The following is a 21,228-nucleotide window of genomic DNA, read 5'->3' as shown; positions in this document are numbered from 1 at the left end:
CAATTCCAAAAGGTACATTTGGCACAAAACAACCCTTTGCATCACCAAAAAAACACCATCCCCATGTTGGTGGCAGTGTCATACTTTGGGGTTGCTTTTCTTCAGCTGGAACTGGGGCTTTAGCCAAGGTGGAGGGAATTATGAATATTTCCAAATACCAGTCACTTTTATCACAAAACCTTCAGGCATCTGCTAGAAAGCTGAAGATGAAGAGGAATTTCACCTTTCAACATGACACTGACCCCAAGCACATATCCAAATCAATAAAAAATTGACTTCACTAGAAGAAAATTAAAATTTTGGAATGGCCCAGCCAGAGCCCAGACTTAAATCCAATAGAAAATCTGTGGGGTGACCTGAAGAGGGCTGTGCACAAGAGATGCTTTCGCAATCTAACAGATTTGGAGTGCTTTTGCAAGGAAGAGTGGGCAAATATTGCCAAGTCAAGATGTGCCATGCTCATAGACTGCTACTCAAGAAGACTGAATGCTGTAATTAAATCAAAAAGTGCTTCAACAAAGTATTAGTTTAAGGGTGTGTACACTTATGCAACCAGCTTATTGTAGGTTTTTATATTTTTTCCCCTAACAGATTTGTTTGTTTTTCATTTGAATTGTTCAGGTTATAGGTCACATTAAAGGTGGGAAAAGTTTTGAAATGATTTATTGTGGTCTCATTTTTTATATCACAAAAACCTGACATTTTAACAGGGGTGGGTACACCTTTTATATCCACTGTATATATATATATATATATATATATATATATATATATATATATGTGTGTGTGTGTGTATATATATATATATATATATATATATATATATGCTTTACCTATAAATAGTCGCACGATGTATGTGCGAACTACATATGTGCGAAAAGAAATAAGGACATACTCACAACAGTGATGTACAACTCAACGAACACATAGTGTCAAACTGACCTGCATAACAAAACCAGCACCAATATGGACCTAAATTCCCTACCGCTCTGGACCCAGGAAGACAGTGCTACCATGGGTCCCAAGGGGGGGCAGAGGTCCAGTATTTGGTTGGGTGGCATCGGACTTTGATGTGTCAACTGACGACATTCAGAATAGCTGACATTTCATCCCATGGTAAATATATATAGGCGTTTGAAAGACATGCGTAAACGGGCGTGCCGTTGTTGAAGTTTGAATGTCGAGCTGGCACCTCGGCATTCGTGAAAATCTACTGCCAATCATTAGCGGACCGGAGTTCCGCTGTGGCGACCCCTAACCGGGAAAAGCCGAAAAACCAACAACAACATATACATACACCTACATGATACATAATCATGGTAGTGCTTTGCTAGTTGGTTTTTGAGGATCTGGAGTCTGATGTCAGGCAGGTGGTGTGCTACCCTGATTTTGAATTTGTACACAGTTTTCTGCATGTAAAAACAACTGGCGCCATTACACTGTGCATAGTATACCACAAAAGCAGTGTTGCAGTTACCAAGTGCTGTTTATTTTTCTCCTGAGTACTGGACAAAAGAAGTACTCCTTGTTGCTCATGTATTTGCAGTAAGTGCAAAAAGTAGGGGGCACAGGGTTAAGTTCCTCTGTTGCTCTCCTCTGTTCTGAATTTGTACTCTACCCTGTCCCTAATGTTCCTTGCTGTCTTTAGTACAAAACCAGGATGAGGTTCTAGACATTTTTACAGTTGTTTATTGTCTGTAATCATTACCCAGTTGTCAGTCATGATCTCTAATTTCTGATTGTTTTATAATCTACTGTAAAAGGGAGTGCCATGCTGCTTTTTCTTTTATCCTCCTGTGGATCCCGGTGTTGGTTTCTGTTGAGCCCTAGAGTCCCTCAAAATGGGGTCATCTGCCTTGTGTAATGTTCTGATGGGGTTGAGGATGGCATTTAGTAATTTATTGCTATACCCCCTAGCCAGGAAGTCTTGGTGTAGACTGAATAGATTTGTAATGAAATCTCTAAGTTCTTTGGAAACACGTGCAGTATCCAGTGAGATTTTATAACATTTCTCTTTGTGATCTGGGGATGCATGCTTTTACTGTGCAGCAGCATATTAACCATTGTTGGTTTTCTGAACAGGTTGTTGGAGAGGCATTTGTTTTCAGTGTCCTTGGATATGGTTATGTCTAAGAAGTTGATCGAGGTCTTGCTGTGACAGGTCGTGAATCTCAGGAAGCTAGTGGAATTACTGATATGGTTGTAAAAGTCTTTCAGTGTGGCTTCGTCCCCCTTATATTTTTCATTTTTAGGTTTAAAACATAAGAATACATTGAATAAGTTCTATTAATTATGGCATATATTAACAATTTTTTGCACAAAATTAATTAATTGTGGTGCACGTATAAATACACTCCTGGCATATTTTATAAATGTTAATGTACATGTTTTTAAAAAGCTATAACGTTTTAGTTTTGAGAGTTAATATTGCATATTGCACACTGTTTCTGTAAGGTTCTGTTGAGAGTATTTTGATATCCACTATGTAGCTTAATTTTATTGGATTTTAAAACTAATATTATACTAAAGTATTTCTTTTTAAAAATGGTGTAAATGCTAAATTTATGTGAGTCATGGTTAATAAACATCAATTAAGCACAAATTGAATGATTAATACCATTGGTTGATTGATATGTATATAAAGGTGTTAGTTTTTTAGTCTTGTTTTGTCTGAAGAAGTAGGGGCATTGACTCCTTCGAAAGCGCTCATTAAATGGTTGTTTGATCTATTTTATGGACTGCTTGCCATCGCCAACTGATTTTTGGCTTCATCCCCCTCCCAGATGATAAATATTTAATCAATAAAAAGTAGATAGCATTTCATCGATGCAAAATATGGGCTGTGGGACACTGCCTCCTCCTTCCATTTTCCCAGAGCCACATTGGCCAGTCTTGGGGTCATGGCCTCCCCCATAGCTATTCCAATAGTCTGCTTATAAAACTTGGTAGTGAACATGAATTAGTTGTTCCTGAGGGGTAGGTCTAGTAACCTTTCCAGAATGTCTATCCCTCCTGGTAATACATTCCTGTCCTTTTCATATGCCTCTGTTGTAGCTTGAATATAGTAGTTATGTGGAAGCACTGTATAAAGTGCTTCCACATCTTTTGTGACTAGAATAATGGAATTGCTAAGTGGAATTTCTCCAATTCTACCAAGAAAATAGATGGATATTGTCTCAGTTATGGAAACGCCACTTGCCACTGCTGGTCTGTAGGGAGGATCAGAGCTATTCTTATTTTTGGCAGTAGTCTGCAGATGCCCCAGAACTCTATATGGTTACTTGCATTCCAGATGGAAACATGTGTGTGTTACTTGCATTCCAGATGGAAACATGTGTGTTACTTGCATTCCAGATGGAAATGTGTGTGTGTGTGTGTGTGTGTGTGTGTGTGTGTGTGTGTGTGTGTGTGTGTTTTACTTGCATTCCAGATGGAAACATGTGTGTTACTTGCATTTCCAGATGGAAACGTGTGTGTGTGTGTGTACTTGCATTCTAGATGGAAACGTGTGTTACTTCCATTCCAGATGGAAATGTGTGTGTGTGTTACTTGCATTCCAGATGGAAATGTGTGTTTGTGTGTGTGTGTGTGTGTGTGTGTGTGTGTGTGTGTGTGTGTGTGGTGATTAGAGAATACCTCAGGCTTGAACGCTGTACCTTGGGTGCAGGTAGCAACAGCCTGCATTCCCTACCCACCACCATTTGTGGAAGTTTTGCAGATCTTTGCCTCATATTTTTGTTCTGTTCTGTTCCTCATAAAATCTGTGGTTTCTGAATTTTTAAATTCTTAAATAGTTGCTGGTGCAGTGGTAGCATTGTTGCTTCACAGCTAGAGGTTCACTGGTTTGATTCTTGGCTGGGGTGCCTTCTCTGTGGCATCTGCATGTTCTCCCTGTGTTTGTGTGAGTTTGCTGTGGTGTCCTCCCATATTACAAAGACTTGTGTCTGCAGTAGTTCTCCCTGGGCCTCTGCTGAAATTTTGCTTTTGTTCCAAGTCAGACTTTCCTGGTTAACAAATGTTAAATAAATAAAATTGACAGGCATTTGAATTTCAGACTTCATATTCTTTAGAAAGTGCACGGTAACACAAAACCTTTTATTCTAGCAATTTTCTAAGTTTATAAGATGAATATTTGAAATGTGTCCCTAGTTTTTGAACTGTACTCCCCCATTATTGGCTTTGTCCAGGTTTTTCGTGCTAAGGTTGAGAGCTATGGGGAAAACTGAATTCACTGAATATGTTTGATGGCTGTATTCCCCCGTTCCTGGCTTTGTCCAGGTGTTTTGTGCTAAGAGGTTGACAGCTGTGGTGAGAACTGAATTCACTAAATGGTAGCCATTTAAGTTTCAGTTTCCTCTTTTTCACAAAACAGCTGATTTGGCATAGTGGTATGTTGCTCTGACTGTTTCGCACATGGTCCTGCGTTCAAGACTTGGCAGTTAATTGTAGGGTGGTAGCACAGCATTTTATTCTAACAACTTTCCAAGATTATACAAGCAATGTTTAAAATGCGTCCCTGGTTTTGGGACTTTTGTCCCCCCCCCCAATACATTTTGGCTTTTTCCAGATTTCTTGTGCTGCAAAGTTGAGAGATACAGTTGATTGTCAAGTAGATTTTACAAGGAACTGAGAGCTGCAGGGGAAGAGACGTTTAGTGCTGCTTATGCTGAGTCTGCTTGCATTGTTAATAGCACAACAGGTAGTATACTTGCTTTTGATGCAGAAGGGTGTGGATTGTACTCCCACAGTATGTAGATGCATTGCTGATATTGTACTGTGTTGTAAATGGGCTGGATACTGCCGTCTTTAGAATGTCCTCTTTGGCAAAGATACCTAGTAACTATGAGCCCATCCACCATCAGTTTGCCATCCATTCACTATTGCAATATTACCAGCTTATCATTTTTTTATGTAATATAGGCAGTTTATTCCCCAAGGACAACAGTCACTTTATTTGTAGATGAAACAATGAAATATAAAGTTGTTTGCTAGCACCAACCTCTTCATTAGTTACCAATATTTTTAATTTGGAATTATTTAGATGACTTTTACTTCTGCAGAGATTGTACATATTTACTGATACTGGTGGATTGTAGAAGTTTGAGTAGACTTTTATGATGGAAATGTTCTCACTTAGGCAGTTTTGTCATTATTGGTGCATGCATTTTGTTTCATTGTTTACTGGAAAAATGTTCAAAACAATAAATTTAAAACACCCTCTAACAAATGTACTGTATTATACATGAATGTAATTTAATACAATCAGGAAGGTTCATCACAGAACACATGTATGTTTTGTGTGCAAGGAGCCTATCATTTGAAAATAGCCCAAAAGTTAATGTTTATCTGCCACTAGCCAAATGTATTTTCTTTGAATGTGGGTTTCAGTGCTGTTTCAATGAATGCCAGTTTCAAGGGCAGAAAAGTTTTAATGCTAAGTCTGTTTTCATTGTGAGACTGCATTGCTTTGTTTAGCAGACGTCTTAGTGTTTGTGCTGTAAAATGCAAAATAAAACTTTCAAATGAAGTCCAAATCATCATAGAAGTAAAGCAGTATGCACATTAGTGTTTATGGTAAATGGGGCGAAATAGCCAAGTAATGGGACATTGGAATGGCTGCAGGGGAGAGGCTCCATTCAACCATGATTTTGTGAGGGGGAAGGGTGGCACACTCAAAGACAGCCCCAGCAGAACTATACCTCTCAACTGTCCAGATTTTCACAGAATGAATAGATTTTTGCTTCTTATTTTTGGCTTGTTCTTCATAAAATGTGTGGTTTTCTGGCAAATCATTTAGGACTTAAGTCACTAAATAATGACAGACTTTGAGTTTCAGACTTCATAACCTTCAAAAAATATTCTATCACCTGTCTCAGTTTATACAAGAGCAATTTTTGTACTGTTTATATATTCCCCCAATATATTTGGCCTTGTCCAGATTTCCTGCATTAACAGGTTGAAAGGTATGTGCAAATAAATTACTTTATAGAATTAGGCATATCCAGACCTCTCAACTTTCCCCGATTTTGACTCAAAATGTTGCTCTTCCCCTAATAATCCCTCTGCAAAATGGCAATTTTGGAAGAAAACATGGAGGGTTTACAATTACTGAAAGTATTTCTGTTTATGTAAGTATTCTCTGCATGGCAACAACAGAAATACTTTCAGTGTTGGCAGTTCTTTAACAGTATGCTAATTAAAACTTACTTGCATCTTACAATCTCAGACAAGCTTACCTGATGTTCATTAAAGCATTGTTACTTAAACACAGAGCAACAGGCACTTTCTGAATAATAAAAAGCATAAATCAACAGTATAAAGATATGACAGAAACCAGAACATTCTGCAAAATCAAGGACAGATGAAAAGCCACTGTAGTACTTGTGTCTACCTTGGATGGGGGATACTCTGCACACTTACACTGCATAACTGCTCCTTGCCTTGCTTGGACACATCCAGAGTCACTACATGGGGGAGTGGGGTGCAACAAGTATGTCACAATTTGAAATGTCTCTGGATGACTGTGACGGCTCTGACACATTTGTCATACCTCTCAACCTCAGAGGAAGAAATCTGGACAAAGCCATATAGAGAAGTGGGACAAAGGCTGAAAAATAAGGACAATTTTTAAATATTGCTCTTATAAACTTAGAAAGATAATGGAATAGTAGGTCTTGCATTACTATGAATTTTCTGAAGGGTATGAAATCTGAAAATCAAATGTCTGTCATTATTTTCTAACTTCAGTCTTTAATGATTTTCCAATAATTTGCCAGGAAAACCACAATTTTATGAATAATGGACCAAAAATGTGATGCAAAAATATAAAATAGCCACACAATACAGCTGGGAACCTGTCAAAGAAGGGACACTTTTTTAATATTAGTACTGCTAACTTGAGCAGTTGACAAAATAAAAGAATCTACATGCATTTCTGAAATAAAAGTAATCTATAACTCTGATTATTACAGTTATTTATTAATTGTAAACCCTCCATGTTTTCTTCCAAAATTGCCATTTTGCAGAGGGATTATTAGGGGAAGAGCAACATTTTGAGTCAAAATCGGGGACAGTTGAGAGGTCTGGATATGCCTAATTCTATAAATATTAAGTAAGTTGTTATGCAGCCAATGCGTTGAAATATATTTTTTTCTTCTATACTTCATTTTGTCTTGATTGGACTCTCATAATGATGGTTTGGCACCCAGGGCAGTTATTTAATTAAAGTTCCAGGTTTTTTGGCTTTGAGCATAGCTCCTCCCCTTTCTAGTTGACCACACCCCATTCCCATTGACCCCACAAGCTGTCTCCTGCAGCCCCCCTTTGATTTGAAGTCACCAGCTGCCACTGGGTTTTGGGATCCCAAAGAAATTTGGTATTTTTGGAGGGGGGGGTCAAAAAGCTTGGCATCTTGTAAATCATCCTCATGTGGCATTCATAGATGCTCCCTAAAATTATTAACCAGCATTCACAGTGTTAAAATCAGACTTACTGTAAATCCTGTTATCGTCAAGCATGGCCTCAATGTTGCAGTTATAAGCAGCTGTATCTGTGACTAAGATGCCTCCCGTCTTATCTACCTTTATGACCCTTCACAGAATGATGCTGGCTCTTATATGTGAATTTTTGTTCCTGCCATTATTAAATCAAAACATTATAAAATAACCTGTAGGATACTCCTCAGTGCATCTAGAATCTCAGAATACTTATAGTCTAGTGGTGCCAAGATATCCAGCTTAATTCCTTTGCATACTCCAGACTTAATATAGTTGACTTTTGGCCAGTAAGGGTTTGTTAAAACCATGAATGGAACCTAGAAGTCAGACAGAGTGTGAAAAAGCAAGAAAGAAGTAAACATTCTAGATGGATAGGACCAGGATGATGGAAAAACATGGGGGAGACATTGGGGAAGTGCATAGGGGGATTAATGTGCATCTGGGGCCCATGAAGTCCTTTGTCAAGGCCTCTATTCTGCCTAAGGTTAACCGTGCTGACATGATCATTCAGATGCTGAAGTAAAGCCCCACCATATTCCAGTTAGCACCAGCTGTTCAGTTGCTTTCTGCAGCCCCCCCACCACTTGCTTTGAAGTCAATACCTGCCACTGCTTTTCCAGCTGAACTGGCAGGTTTCTCCTGCTCTACTGCTGTTTTCTTTTATTTTCATCTTGTGAATGCTTGATTTTATGCTTGGTTGTAAAATGGCATGGGGCACTAGATGAACACGTGACCAAAGTTTGACAATACAGACTATTGACATCACATTCATTCCTTCCCTTTGCTGCGCAAAGCCTAGTAGATCTTCTCATACTGGCTGAGACTTTGTAATATCTGTTTTTATTTTCCTTTTCTTTCTGTTGTCATAGTAATAATTGTTTGTTCTCTATCTACAATATTTCTACACCTTGTAAATATCATTAGAAGTGATGTATCCACATCAGGATGCTCCCAAAATTCACTGAGATGGCTATAGTAGGTAAGAAAAGCAAATCCAGATGCCACACCCACTCAGTCCTTCCTTTAAATATTCCATTTTCTCCAAGGCTGTACAGTCTCCGAGTTGACATAATGAAGTAAGGGCTCTAGGGAACATTCTTGTATACATTCCATTTTAATATCTAATCTTGTTAGCCTTGCAGTTCTCACTCAGAAAAGTCTTAATTTTATAAAGTATGTTGCTTTTGATATATTATGCAGTTCACAGTTTTTGTGTAACTAGGCACTTAATGAACTGAATATTGATTATTTCAAGTAAGCTGTTAAAAATGGAAAGGTTTGACCTGGACCTCTGCCTGAAAATTGTTTGCTGTAAGGGTGTTTATACGTCTTGCATACTAGTTTGGAATTAAGCATTGTTTTGAACTGATATTCCAAGTTTTAGGTTTTTGATGTGGGGATTACTGTTATGAAATATCACTATAATTTTTTATGCAAGAATTTGTTGGAGAGTCCATAAGAATACATTAAATGTACCAGCAAAGTTCATTCTAACTATTTACTTTGCTGGTTAGTGTCTGAAGAGTAAAGACATGTCTGTAGTCCAGGGACAATAATCATCTTGAAATTCTGGACTGTAAATATTGGTGGTTACAGAGCCTAAACTGGGAAGGTCAGTTGGGATTGCAAGAGACAATGGTGGGACATGCTCTTAATTACACAAAAATGAAAGGTGCAGTTTTCCTTATTTTAACAATCGATATTAATAAGTTATATGTATCCTTATTTGCAGGACTAGAACATTAATACCAGAAGACTGGGCATACCTAATGTCATCAACAGAAGATTAAATTTAAAATAATTAAAGGATAGTTTTATTTACTATATTGGACTTTGAGTGGGCATCATCAGTGCCCAGAAATAGGAATGGCCGCACTGGGGAATTAAGTGCACCAAGTTTCAGTATTGAATGTTGTTTAGGCTCAGGGTTGGTTGTTGTAATAGGATGAAGATAATGAAACATTAACTCACACAAGCCTGTAACACCGTTATTGTATACTTCCAGTTTACACCCATAGCACCTTATTGCACCCAGACCTTCTTTTGACCTGGGTTCTTTAACCAAGTGACCTATCAGCTAGTAATAGGCAGTATCAGAAAGTGCAAACAGTTATTAACAAAACAACACTACGATTGTTACTGTAGGATGTCCTGTATAGAGAAATTAGCCAATAAATTTGCCACTTATTCATATTTTCATATTTACATTCATAGCTGAGAGCCCTACCTGTTATTGAGGGGTATGGTGTGAAATGCCATGGTGGGATACAAGAAAATGCATTGCCACTGACTAGTTGTTTGTTAGTAATTATGAAAATAGACACTATTTCCATGTGTACTTAATATTTCAAAAAACAAGTGAATTACAAACTGTTGTAAGACATCCAGTGAAGCCGTAGATGCTCTTGAATAAAACTGTTTGATATCTGCACTGTAAGTTACACATCTTTACAGATATTCAGTGTTATTTATATTGCTAATTATACATATAAGCATGTTCTTTCATATTTCTGTAAATATTTCAATAAACATGCACTCAGAGGAATTTCTTGTTGTCCTGTGAAACCTTATGTCTGGTTGACAACAATGTTCTAACAGTGTATGTCTAGGTAGTACAGTTTCCAAGATATGGCAATTTATTTGTGAAAGTTTAACAGAATTATGATTTGGGGTTTGGGTGCATTATACTATTAATTCACTGACTATTATCACTGTAAAATGTACTTCTTACTGATAACATTGCTATTTGGATATTTTTAATAGCCTCTGTTGTTCACAAAAATATTTACATTTGTTTCTCTTATGCTTTTTCAGTTTATTTTTCAGAAAATGCTTGGAATTCAAGCAGATGTAAGCTGCTACAGGTGTGACATTCTACACCACATAGGTGCTAATGAAAAAAGCAAGCTAATTGCAGGTTTGCAGAGGAAAACACTGCTACACCTGCATATTCCACCTTCTCTAGACGTAGACCAAATGGATTGGGGTGATGTTTCCTTTTGTTTAAAGGTAGTCTGACTTACACGATAAAAATATGCAGGTTGGCCTTGGATTTCTAAATATCATAATGTAACTAAAAGACAGTGACTAACTTTTTGAGATGTTATCAAACCCTTTCTAAGTCAACTTGAAGAAAAAATTTAAATAAATCTAAATAAACTTCATAATTAAACAATCAGGGAAAACATGATTATACTGAGAGAATGTAACTAATTAAAGTAACCTGAGTAAAATTTTGCTCCGTCAATATATTTGCACAGCATCTAATTCACTTAAGGTGAAACTCATAAAGCTAGTCTCTGGTATGCAAGACTCCCACTCCGCAGCCTGCACTATTGATACAGCCTGAGTAGAAAAACACAGCTGCACCCCATTAGAAACCAATGAAGGCATCTAGCAGAATAATGCACTGGGCATAATTCACAGCACTTAATACTGTGTCCCAGGGTACAATACAGATTCATCAAGCAGGTGTGTGCTAGCAAATACAGAATCATTCAGAGTATCCCTGAGCAAAATGCAGGTATGATGCATCACACACAAGAAGGCTGAGCAGTACGTTATGCAGTGTAATGTCTATGGCATTGTTAAAAAATGCCTCTGTTGCAGCAAGTAATCTAGCTCATGGTAAAGAAGGACAATGCCCTTACTATGAGACAGATGACCTGATTCTTATGTAGTGACTATGATGCTGGAGCTGCCCGATGGGAATGAAATGGAATGAGTGGACAATGCCAGCTTCTCTACCCTAAGGGACACCGGGTGGTCCTGGCCTCTTATTTAAACATCAATAAGCAGAATCTTGCAGGCAGTGCAGAGGAAAAAGATGGGGGGATGTTGACTTAGTTCTACCAAGCTGGTGACAGTACTCTTCATTAACATGCAGGCAGATGCTGTATGAAAAGGATATGATAGGCTGTTTGGTAACACAAATGTCATATGAGTCACTCAGTGCAGAATTAGAGCCATTAGAAAAATCTCAAAGAGTGCATGTTAAGATGCAGGTGTGGGAACAAACAGCCTTTGTGATAATGCTAGTTGTATTAGTTAAGGGAGTGCAAAGCACTGTTTGGTCCCATCACAGTAAGAAAATATTTGCTGACTGGCCATTTTGTCTGCTGGTGGGTTTCACAGAATAATGATTTAGTAAGATATACTCTATTTATATAATATACACTAAGCTATTAAAGTAATTTTGTCAGCCAACTATTCAAGCAGTTCTGTTGTATAGTAAGTACATACACCTGCGATGAAACTCACACACTCATGCTCACAGACATAGAAACACAGACACACACAGACACACACACACACACACACACACACACACACACACACACACACACACACACACATACACACAACAAATTAAATACAATCCCCACACTCTAGCAAAGCAGAAAAGTAACCACGTAATGTAAAAAAATAATAACTGAAACACTTACTACACAGTATGCCATAAATGTCCTTCCAACAGAAGGCATTCATTCAGTTGCAAAAAATGTTAAAGTCATTTCTTCATATATAAGTCTTCATATATGGCCTTTTAGAAACTTAAATTCTGCCCATGTGGTGGCACTGGTGGAGGTGTGTTGATGGAAGAGAGATTAATGCACTTACGGTGACTAGCACACATGATAGTTTTCCTTTTTGTAGTACTTTTGCTTTGACTTATCTAAAGTATGGTTGTCTGCTACTGCCGAGAAGTATACGGATTTTACAACACTGATGATGCCTTTTGGAATGCATGATTACTTTTTAGATAGAGAAATGGAAAGTAAAACCTTTTTCACACAGATGTTAGACGACTTAGGTCAGTGTATGGTCACTATGTACATGGATTATCATTGCATTGACATATACAGGCATAATGTGCTTTCATCCAGATCCAAACAGACTTGTCATCAACCTAAGGACAAATACAACAAATGCATTCAAGAGATTTTGTATACTTCATAAGAGGTCTAGGAATGTTTGCTAAAAGCTTTTCATTACCTTAAAATGGTTTGCTGCTTCCTGGATTATTGCAGCTGGGGAGCAGTACCAGTTTATAGTTATTGAAACTGTGTGACTCAGTTAAGCCCAGCTTAACTCTGGCTTTAAGCCCAATATAAGTTTAATGTCCTTTTTAAAAGGAATTTCTTCTTTTTCTCCTTCAGGTTTTCGATTCTCGGTCCCTTCGAACTGATTCCATTATTGGAGAGTTTCGGGTAACTTTTTTAATTCAATATTTTATTTTATTTTAATTGTGCTTGTAGGCATAGCACACAGTAATTTTTCTTTTTCTTTTTTCCAGCTTGATATTGGAACTGTTTATGCTGAGCCTAGTAAGTATATTTCACAACTTACAAGTCTGAATGTTAATATACATGTAATTGGTCTAGAGAGCACAGTTCTTGAGTAATCAAGCTGAAATAGTCCATGTAATGGATAAAACTTAGAAATGACAATATAAAAGGGGCAGCTAAGTTTCTGACAGTCTGTATCTTATACATTTGAATTTAGTTCCCTCATTTTTAATTTGAATACTACTGTACATAGTTTAAAGTCAGTTACTTAATTAAACCAGGGATATGAGTTTGCCATTAAAAGTAATATTTAGTTATTTACTTCTATAATTTTTTAGCTGTGAGGTCCAGTTAGTATAGAGCATTTGTACTGGAGTCAACGAAAGAAAAGTTTTAAGTTTTCAGGATTTACTTATTAATTTTTGCATTTAAGTAATAAACAATTTTATATCTATCATAAACCAGTTTCATTGATTTCTACTGTATAAGTATTAGAAACAGCAATTACTGTAGTACATATAAACAGATATGGCATAATGTTATTTTATGAATATTTCACATTATTTTTGAAGGGCACCCGATGAGCTCCAGGGATCTAAACCTTGTCATCACAATGAACAAAGCATGCTGGAGGGTAGGTTCCTGACCCAGAGACTCCTCAGACTCTGGAATAGACTGCCCATACATGTCAAGCAGAGTGCCTCTTTGGCCCTCTTCAAAAGGGACCTTGATGATTGGATGGGAGATAGGAAATTCACCCCGGGGATCACGTCAGTCGCCCTGCTAGACAGGGGTCCAGGGAAGTTAATACAGTGGGAAGAAATGGCCAGGGAATTGTTATGCTAGGCTTGTATAGGCCCTAGGGCCGATAGCCTAGTACCAACCTATCAACCTATGAAACTATGAAATTCTGAAGACCATAATTACAGTCATCAAATGTCTAGAATTACAAATGTGAAATACAGGGAATACGTATAAATTTGATATTGTGGTACCTCAGATTATCCCCCAACTGAGATACAACATTGTTGGAGTTACTATGTTTAAGTACCAGGGGTGCAGAAACCACAGACCTCCGCATTAGGGTTACGGTGAGGGATGAAGCCCCTGCAAAAATCTTTAAAGTGTAGCAGTGATTTTAAGAACTCACTGTTATTTCTTTCATTTAATTTTTAAAGTTTTGGGATTCACATGAAACAGGTCTTGTACTTATAGAAAAATTACTTTAATGCAAAGTAAGATGAATATTATAGCAATAACCCACGCCTGGGTGTGGGTAATGCTGGATTTACCCTCGGGACCAAACAAAGCCAACCGTGAGTAAATACAGCATTACCCACACCCAGAAGTGGGTTATTGCTATTATACCATGACATTATTTAAGAAAAGAAACTATTACTTGTCTTAAATAATGGCATAGTATAATGCCTGTTTACTGCCCTTCCACAGATGTCTGGCATCCGCGGCAGTTCTGATGTACTGCGCGCCTGCGCAGTACATCAGAGTTGTATAGCAACGGAGAAAGCAAGATCTCCGTTGCTTTTTTTTATTGTTAGCTATGTTAAATGGGTTTAACATAGCGAGACAGTTTAAAATAAGCAACGGAGATGTCCGCTGCTTATTTTAATGTCTCGCCATGTTAAACCCATTTAACATAGCGAACAGTAAAAAGCAATGGAGATCTTGCTTTCTCCGTTGCTTTTTAAACCTGTCTCGCTATGTTAAATGGGTTTAGCATATGAGACAGCTTAAAATAAGCAACGGAGATCTCCGCTTTATTTTAAAGTTGTCTCTATGTTAAACCCATTTAACATAGCGAGACAGTGTTTAGTAGAGTTATACTAATGGAAAAAGTCCGCCACCGGACCTTTTTCCATTAGTATAACTCGATTTACAATGTGCACGCTGGCCAATCAGCGTGCACGTTTTGGGGGGGTCATGGTATAATTGCTGATTTTTCTGATGATACATACTGAAATGAGTAGTGCTGTTTTAATTAGGTTATCATGTAGTTGCAATGTGAGACTATCAGGCATTGATTTTTTTTCTTTATAAATACATTATTACTAGATATATCATCATAATAATGCTGTCTTTGTTACTGACAAATGTAAACCTGATTCTAGGGACTGTGGTCAAACCTGTCCAGGAAGAAGCACTGCTTGCTAAGGATAAGCTGCATGTGGAAGCCAAAGGGAAGGGGAAGCTAGCATCAAAGTAAACAGGAGGAATATATCACACAAAAGTAAATTTATACTTTCTGTAGGAGACAGGTATTATCCTGATGAAAGTTAGTCTCCTTTCTCCCTTACAAAAAATGCCATATATAGAGAGTAAATCTACAGTGTTGTAGGAGGGCGGGGGGGAGATAGAGTGAGTGAGAGTCAGAGAGAGGAATGTCCTGTATAAATCAGGTTATATCAACCACCTTCTTGAGAGCCTTATGAAATGGAAGCGTGATACAAAGGTCCTGACAGCAGGGCTGATAGTATAGAAAGGACAACATCTTATATGGGAATACTGGATGACCAAATTGGTGTAAATAAGGAAATGATTTTTCTGAGCTATGATATAAAATCGGAATTGCCTAGACATACAGTGGATATAAAAAGTGTACACACCCCTGTTAAAATGCAAGTTTTTTTGTGATATAAAAAAAAATTACACCACAATAAATCATTTCAAAACTTTTCCCACCTTTAATATGGCCTATAATGTGTACAGTTCAATTGAAAAACAAACATATCTGTAAGGGGAAAATTATAAAATGTAAAACACGTACATTAAGCTGGTTGCATAAGTGTGCGCACCCTTAAACTAATACTTTGTTGAAGCAGATTTTGATTTAATTACAGCATTCAGTCTTCTTGGGTACACACCTGCCATCAGTTAGAGAGACTCTGATTAACCCCAAATAAAGGTTAGCTGTTCTAGTAGGATTTTCCTGATATTTACTCATTTGCCTGCTACAGCAAAAGCCATGGTTCACAGAGAGCTTACAGAGCATCAAAGGGATCTCATTGTTGAAAGATATCAGTCAGGGGAAGGGTACAAAAAAATTTCCAAAGCATTGGATATAACATGGAACACAGAGAAAATATGGGAGAACAGTGACGTTGTGAAGAAATGGACGTCCCTCCAAAATTGATAAAAAGACAAAAACTGGTCAGGGAGGCTGTCAAGAGACCTACAGCAACACTGAAAGAGCTGCAGGAATTTCTGGCGAGTACTAGTTGTGTACTGCATGTGACAGCGATCTCCCGTATTCTTCATATGTCTGGGCTATGGGGTAGGGCTGCAAGACGGAAGCCTTTTCCTACACAGAAAAAACATCCAGGCCTGGCTAAAATTTGCAAAACAATACATCAAATATCCCAAAAGCATGTGGGAAAATGTGTTATGGTCCGATGAGACCAAGGGTGATCTTTTTGGCCACAATACCAAAACGTACATTTGGCGCAAAAATAACACTTCGCATCACCAAAAGAACACCATCCCCATGGTGAAGCATGGTTCATAGGTTCATAGGCTGGTACTAGGCCATCGGCCCTAGGACCTATGCAAGCCTAGCCATAACATTTCCCTGGCTATTTCTTCCCACAGTGGTGGCAGTATCATGCTTTGAGGTTGCTTTTCTTCAGCTGGAACTGGGGCTTTAGTCAAGTTGGAGGGAATTATGAACAGTTCCAAATACCAGTCACTTTAGGCCCAAAACCTTCAGGCATCTGCTAGAAAGCTGAAGATGGAGAGGACTTTCACCTTTCAACACGACAGTGACCCTAAGCATACATGCAAATCAACAAAAAAATGACTTCACCAGAAGAAATTTAAAGTTTTGGAATGGCCCAGTCAGAGCCTAGTCCTAAATCCAGTAGAAGATCTGTGGGGTGACCTGAAGAGGGCTGTGCACAAGAGTTGTCCTCACAATATGACAGATTTTGAGCACTTTTGCAAGGAAGAGTAGGCAAATATTGCCAAGGCAAGATGTGTCATGCTGATGGACTCCTACCCTAGAAGACTGAATGCTGTAATTAAATCAAAAGGTGCTTCAACAAAGTATTAGTTTAAGGGTGTGCACACTTATGCAACCAGCTTACTGTACTTTTTTTTTTTTTTCCCCTAACAGATTTGTTTGTTTTTCAATTGAATTGTACAGGTTATAGGTCACATTAAAGGTGGGAAGTTTTGAAATGATTTATTGTAGTCTCATTTTTTTATATTACAAAAACCTGGCATTTTAACAGGCGTATGTAAACGTTTTGTATCCACTGTAGGTCTTGCAGAGTTTAATTCTGGCTGCCAAAAAAAGCAATTACTAGAAAATGGATATCAAAGTTTAAACCAACTGTACTAGAAGTAGTGAATATAGTAACCGAGGTAAAAGAACTGGAAATTGGATCTTTAGAAAAGGATAGGAGCAAATTACATAGGAAAAGAATGAGAATTGCATGTCTACTAACTATTCCTTTTTTAACAACAGCTTGTGTTCTAAATTCTACTAAAAACTCTGCCTGGTCTTTCACTTAGGATTCCCCATTTCCTTTCTTTTTGCCTATACTCTAATATCAGTCCTTGATAAGGAAGGTACGCTCTAGGCTATAGTCCATATAAATTATTGGCCTCTTCACATTTGGTTACCTTTCTCTCTGTAATTATTTACTCCCAATACCTTTGCTCTTTTTACGGTTTTCTTCAATAATTTCTAGTCCCCTTTTGCCTATTGTGTGTTTCCCTAATTACAGTCATCCTTATCATCAGAATCTCCTTTCTCCATTCCCATGTTGACTTAAATCTTAGAATACTTTCTGCTACTTTATGAATGTAATATTCTGTATGTTTATTGTTATTCCCCTTAAGAATCTGCATCCAAAATCCCAGTCTGTCCTTGTGTCTTCAGCTTCCCTCCTGTTTCATCATCATTCCTTTCCACTTTGAATTATAGGTTTCTGCTTGTGCTATGTATAGGAGCCTTAACTGTGCAGCCCTGAAATACCCCTTCAAATCGGGTAATCCCAAATGTCCTTGTTCAATTGGAAGAATAAGCTTGTCCTACTTGACTCTTGCTGTCTTCTCCTCCTGAATTAAGTCCTTCAGCTCTTTATTAATTGCTATCCACAACTTCTCCTCCAGTAGATAAAGTATGCCTGACCTGTGTTTAAAACTAAAGGGACTAAAAACATTTTAATTGTATCTTGCTATCACTTTCCATATAACAGAGCATCCAATTTTTCAGTTTTTGTATTATCTTTTGTTTAGTCTCTTCCCACATAGCATTAGTTGCCACACCATAATCATTTTTAATCCATACTCTTAAGTACTTCATTTTATCATGTTCCCATAAATAGTGAATATTGCTGAACCAATTTGTGTTTGGGTACATAATTTACAACTATTGCCATTGTTTTAGCTTCATTAATTTTGTATCCCAAAAAGATTTAAAACTGCTTGAGAATGTTCCACAACAATGAAATGTCCTTTTCTGGTTTCATCACGAATAAAATAATATTATCTGTTAATAGAGACAACTTCTCTTCACTACCATACCAATTATATCCTTGAACCTTTGCCAGTGGTTCTAAATATAGTGCAAATAACAAAGTGAAAAGAGGATACCCCTACCTTGTTCCTTTGCTCAAACAGAAATTATGAGAGAGAAACCCACCCTCTTTAATTTTTGCCTCCGATCCCTCATATATCTTCCTAATAAGCCTTATAATCTTATCAGGGACTGCAAATGCTTCACTTGCCCTTCTCATAAACTCCTAATCTGTCAAATGCTTTCTCCGCATCCAGACTCACCAACAACAGTGACATTTTCTTACATTCAGCTTCCCTCTGGATCATCACTGTTCTGTTAATATTGTCAAATGTTTGCCTCCCCTCAATAAAACCGCAGTGATCCATATCTATCAAGTTTGGCATCACTTTTTCCATTCTTCTAGCCATTATGGACATAAACTCTTTGTAATCGTGGTTTAGGATTAAACTGGGCCATTATGAAGCTGGATCTGATGGATCTTCACCCACTTTAAGTATTACAGCCACCACTGCAATCTTCCAGGATATTGGTGCTTCTCCTCTTAAAAAAAATAAATTGTTAAACAAAAGCTGCCAGATCTTTATCAGTTTTTTCCCGTCCTAACTTCTAAACTTCCATAAGAATGCCATGTATTCCTGAGAACTTTCCTGTGGATTGATTAAACATCACCATTTTTATCTTATCTCCTCCTATTCTAAGGTGGGGAGGATGGAATGATGGTTAGTATGTTTACTTTACAGACACAAAGTTCAGGGTTTGATTCTCATGGGGTAATTGGCTAGGCTTAAAATGGCCCACAAAGACAGTTAGCCTAGTACTAATCTATGAACCTATAAACTAAACTAATGTTAGTAATTAAGCCTCATATCCCTGTAACCTTGACATATTTAATTCTGCTATAAACATTTCCATTTGTAACTTTTCTTGATTTCCATATTTCTCTGCTTTATACAGGTATTCATAAAATTTCCAAAATATTTAAAGTACCTCTCTACAGGATCTCTTGTTATCTTTCTTGTTTTAAGCTCCCTAAGATTAGCGACAACCCTTTCTACTTTCTGTTGCCTGAGCCATTGCACTAAATGTTTTTATGCTCTAGTGTTACCAAAAACAGTTGCATAGCTTCTGTGTATCAAAAATTTCAATTAAATGCACATGTTCCTGTGCAATGTATGTTCTGTCTAGCCTAGCCCAATTTTTGTATCTTGGAATAATATGTAAATTTACTCCGACCTCCTACTAATGAATTCACATCTTCCATGCCAAATATTTTCATAAATTTCTTCAAAAAGCTACCCTTCTTTGTTATATTTTCCCTTCTGGTCCCCCCAGACACATCTTTACTGCTACAAATCAAATTCCAGTCCCACCTATAAGTAATGTTCCCTGGTGAAAACAAATTATTTCTCCCAGAATATTTCTTAAGCTCCATTATAACAGTTTTAGGTGGAATATAAACACATGCCAGTGTAATCCTCCTCCCTTGTCAGTAACCCCTTGGGACTATAAGTCTACCATTATTTTCTTTTTTATCCTCTTCTATCGCTATTAGAGCTCCTGTTGCAATTAGTATAAGTACTTCTCTTTTCCTTAGTCGCAGGTATTCCACTGAATAACCGTCCTGAAAACCTTTTTTCTATCAAATTCACATGTTCACTTCTTTTCAAATGTGTCTCCTGTAATATCACTATTTGCACTCTACATTTTTAATGTAGTTCACTACTGTTTCTTTTTTGTATATATTTGTGAGGCCATTGATATTTAAGGATAAAATAGAAAACATTATTATGTCAAAAAGTTATTATTCCCACCTTTTATTTGTAACAGCTTTTTAAGTGTCTAGTTCCATCTTTTGTGTTACATGCACATACCCATGTTTGGAAGGTTGATCTTTTATACATTTGTTTCTTGTCATATCCATTTGAGCCTATGTCACATCTTACAAAACTTTTTGTTTTATTCAAAGCCCTCAAAAAAAAAGGAGATACACTCTGTGAAGGCTGTCAGCCTAGGTAACTGGAATTTTGTAAATAATTCTGTTATTTTTGAATAGTAATATGATTTGTATGCTTCTCTTACAAATGTAAGAAAACTATATATTATGTGTATATTAATTTACTGGTGCAGAAGTGTTTGTATATGTCATTTCTCAAAGTTTGTGTGTGTGTGTGTGTGTGTGTGTGTGTGTGTGTGTGTGTGTGTGTGTGTGTGTGTGTGTGTCAGCTACTTAGGTAGGGACACGAACCACTGGTTGAACAGAGACGGTGCTGGAGGTTTTGGCTTAACTACTCAGCTGAGATTTTAACCCTATAGTTGTGCCAGTGGGGAGTCTTATTGAGGATCTGGATAAAGACAGAGAAACCAGCCCCAGAATGACTATGATCTCTGTGTGCTCTTAAGAGAAATTGTACTTTACTGTGTGTATACTTATCATTCTCCCAATGTGCACATCCCTCACTGGTGTTAGTGGTGAGGACTGAGGCTCTTTGGTTACTGGGCCAGTGCAGGGGCATCACATATTAATTGGTGGAAGTGGTGGGATGACATGTTAAGATAGTGGTGAGATAGCCACATCACATATTAACTGGCTTGTAGTGGTGTGGATATTGAATTCCTGTAGCTTGTGTACAGTGGTCACCGAAGGTCCTTGTACTCTTAATCAGCCACGTAGTGAACATTCAGAGCTCATATCACAATTGTTTTATTTTTTTTGTTAGCTTAGTCACAGAGAGCAGGCAAGCATCTCAGCAGAGAAGTATGGCAAGCTGACAAGGAGCCAGTTGGCTGAGATGTGCCAAGGTAAAAGACTGGTGCATGCCAACCTGAGTAAGGTAGACATGACTGCAGCTTTAGTCACAGCTGCATCACAGAATAGTAACCAGGAGGACAATCAAACTGGCCATGG

At 37.6% G+C, this 21,228-nt stretch overlaps 1 protein-coding gene across 5 annotated transcripts in view; it reads left to right on the top strand.

Annotated features, from left to right (window-relative positions):
- DYSF (dysferlin) overlaps positions 1–21,228 on the top strand; it is a 3,914,743-nt gene that overhangs the window by 1,541,610 nt on the left and 2,351,905 nt on the right. For all 5 annotated transcript variants that reach the window (XM_044064060.1, XM_044064063.1, XM_044064061.1 and 2 more), the window contains exons 9-10: positions 12,656–12,706; positions 12,793–12,823. In XM_044064060.1, coding sequence (XP_043919995.1) covers positions 12,656–12,706; positions 12,793–12,823 — 82 coding nt within the window. The remainder of the gene's footprint in view (positions 1–12,655; positions 12,707–12,792; positions 12,824–21,228) is intronic.

This window comes from Protopterus annectens, chromosome 2.part2 (genome assembly GCF_019279795.1).
Source record: "Protopterus annectens isolate FY-2018-M chromosome 2.part2, PAN1.0, whole genome shotgun sequence".
NCBI lineage: Eukaryota > Metazoa > Chordata > Ceratodontiformes > Protopteridae > Protopterus > Protopterus annectens.
This window is presented reverse-complemented; position numbering and strand designations above follow the sequence as displayed.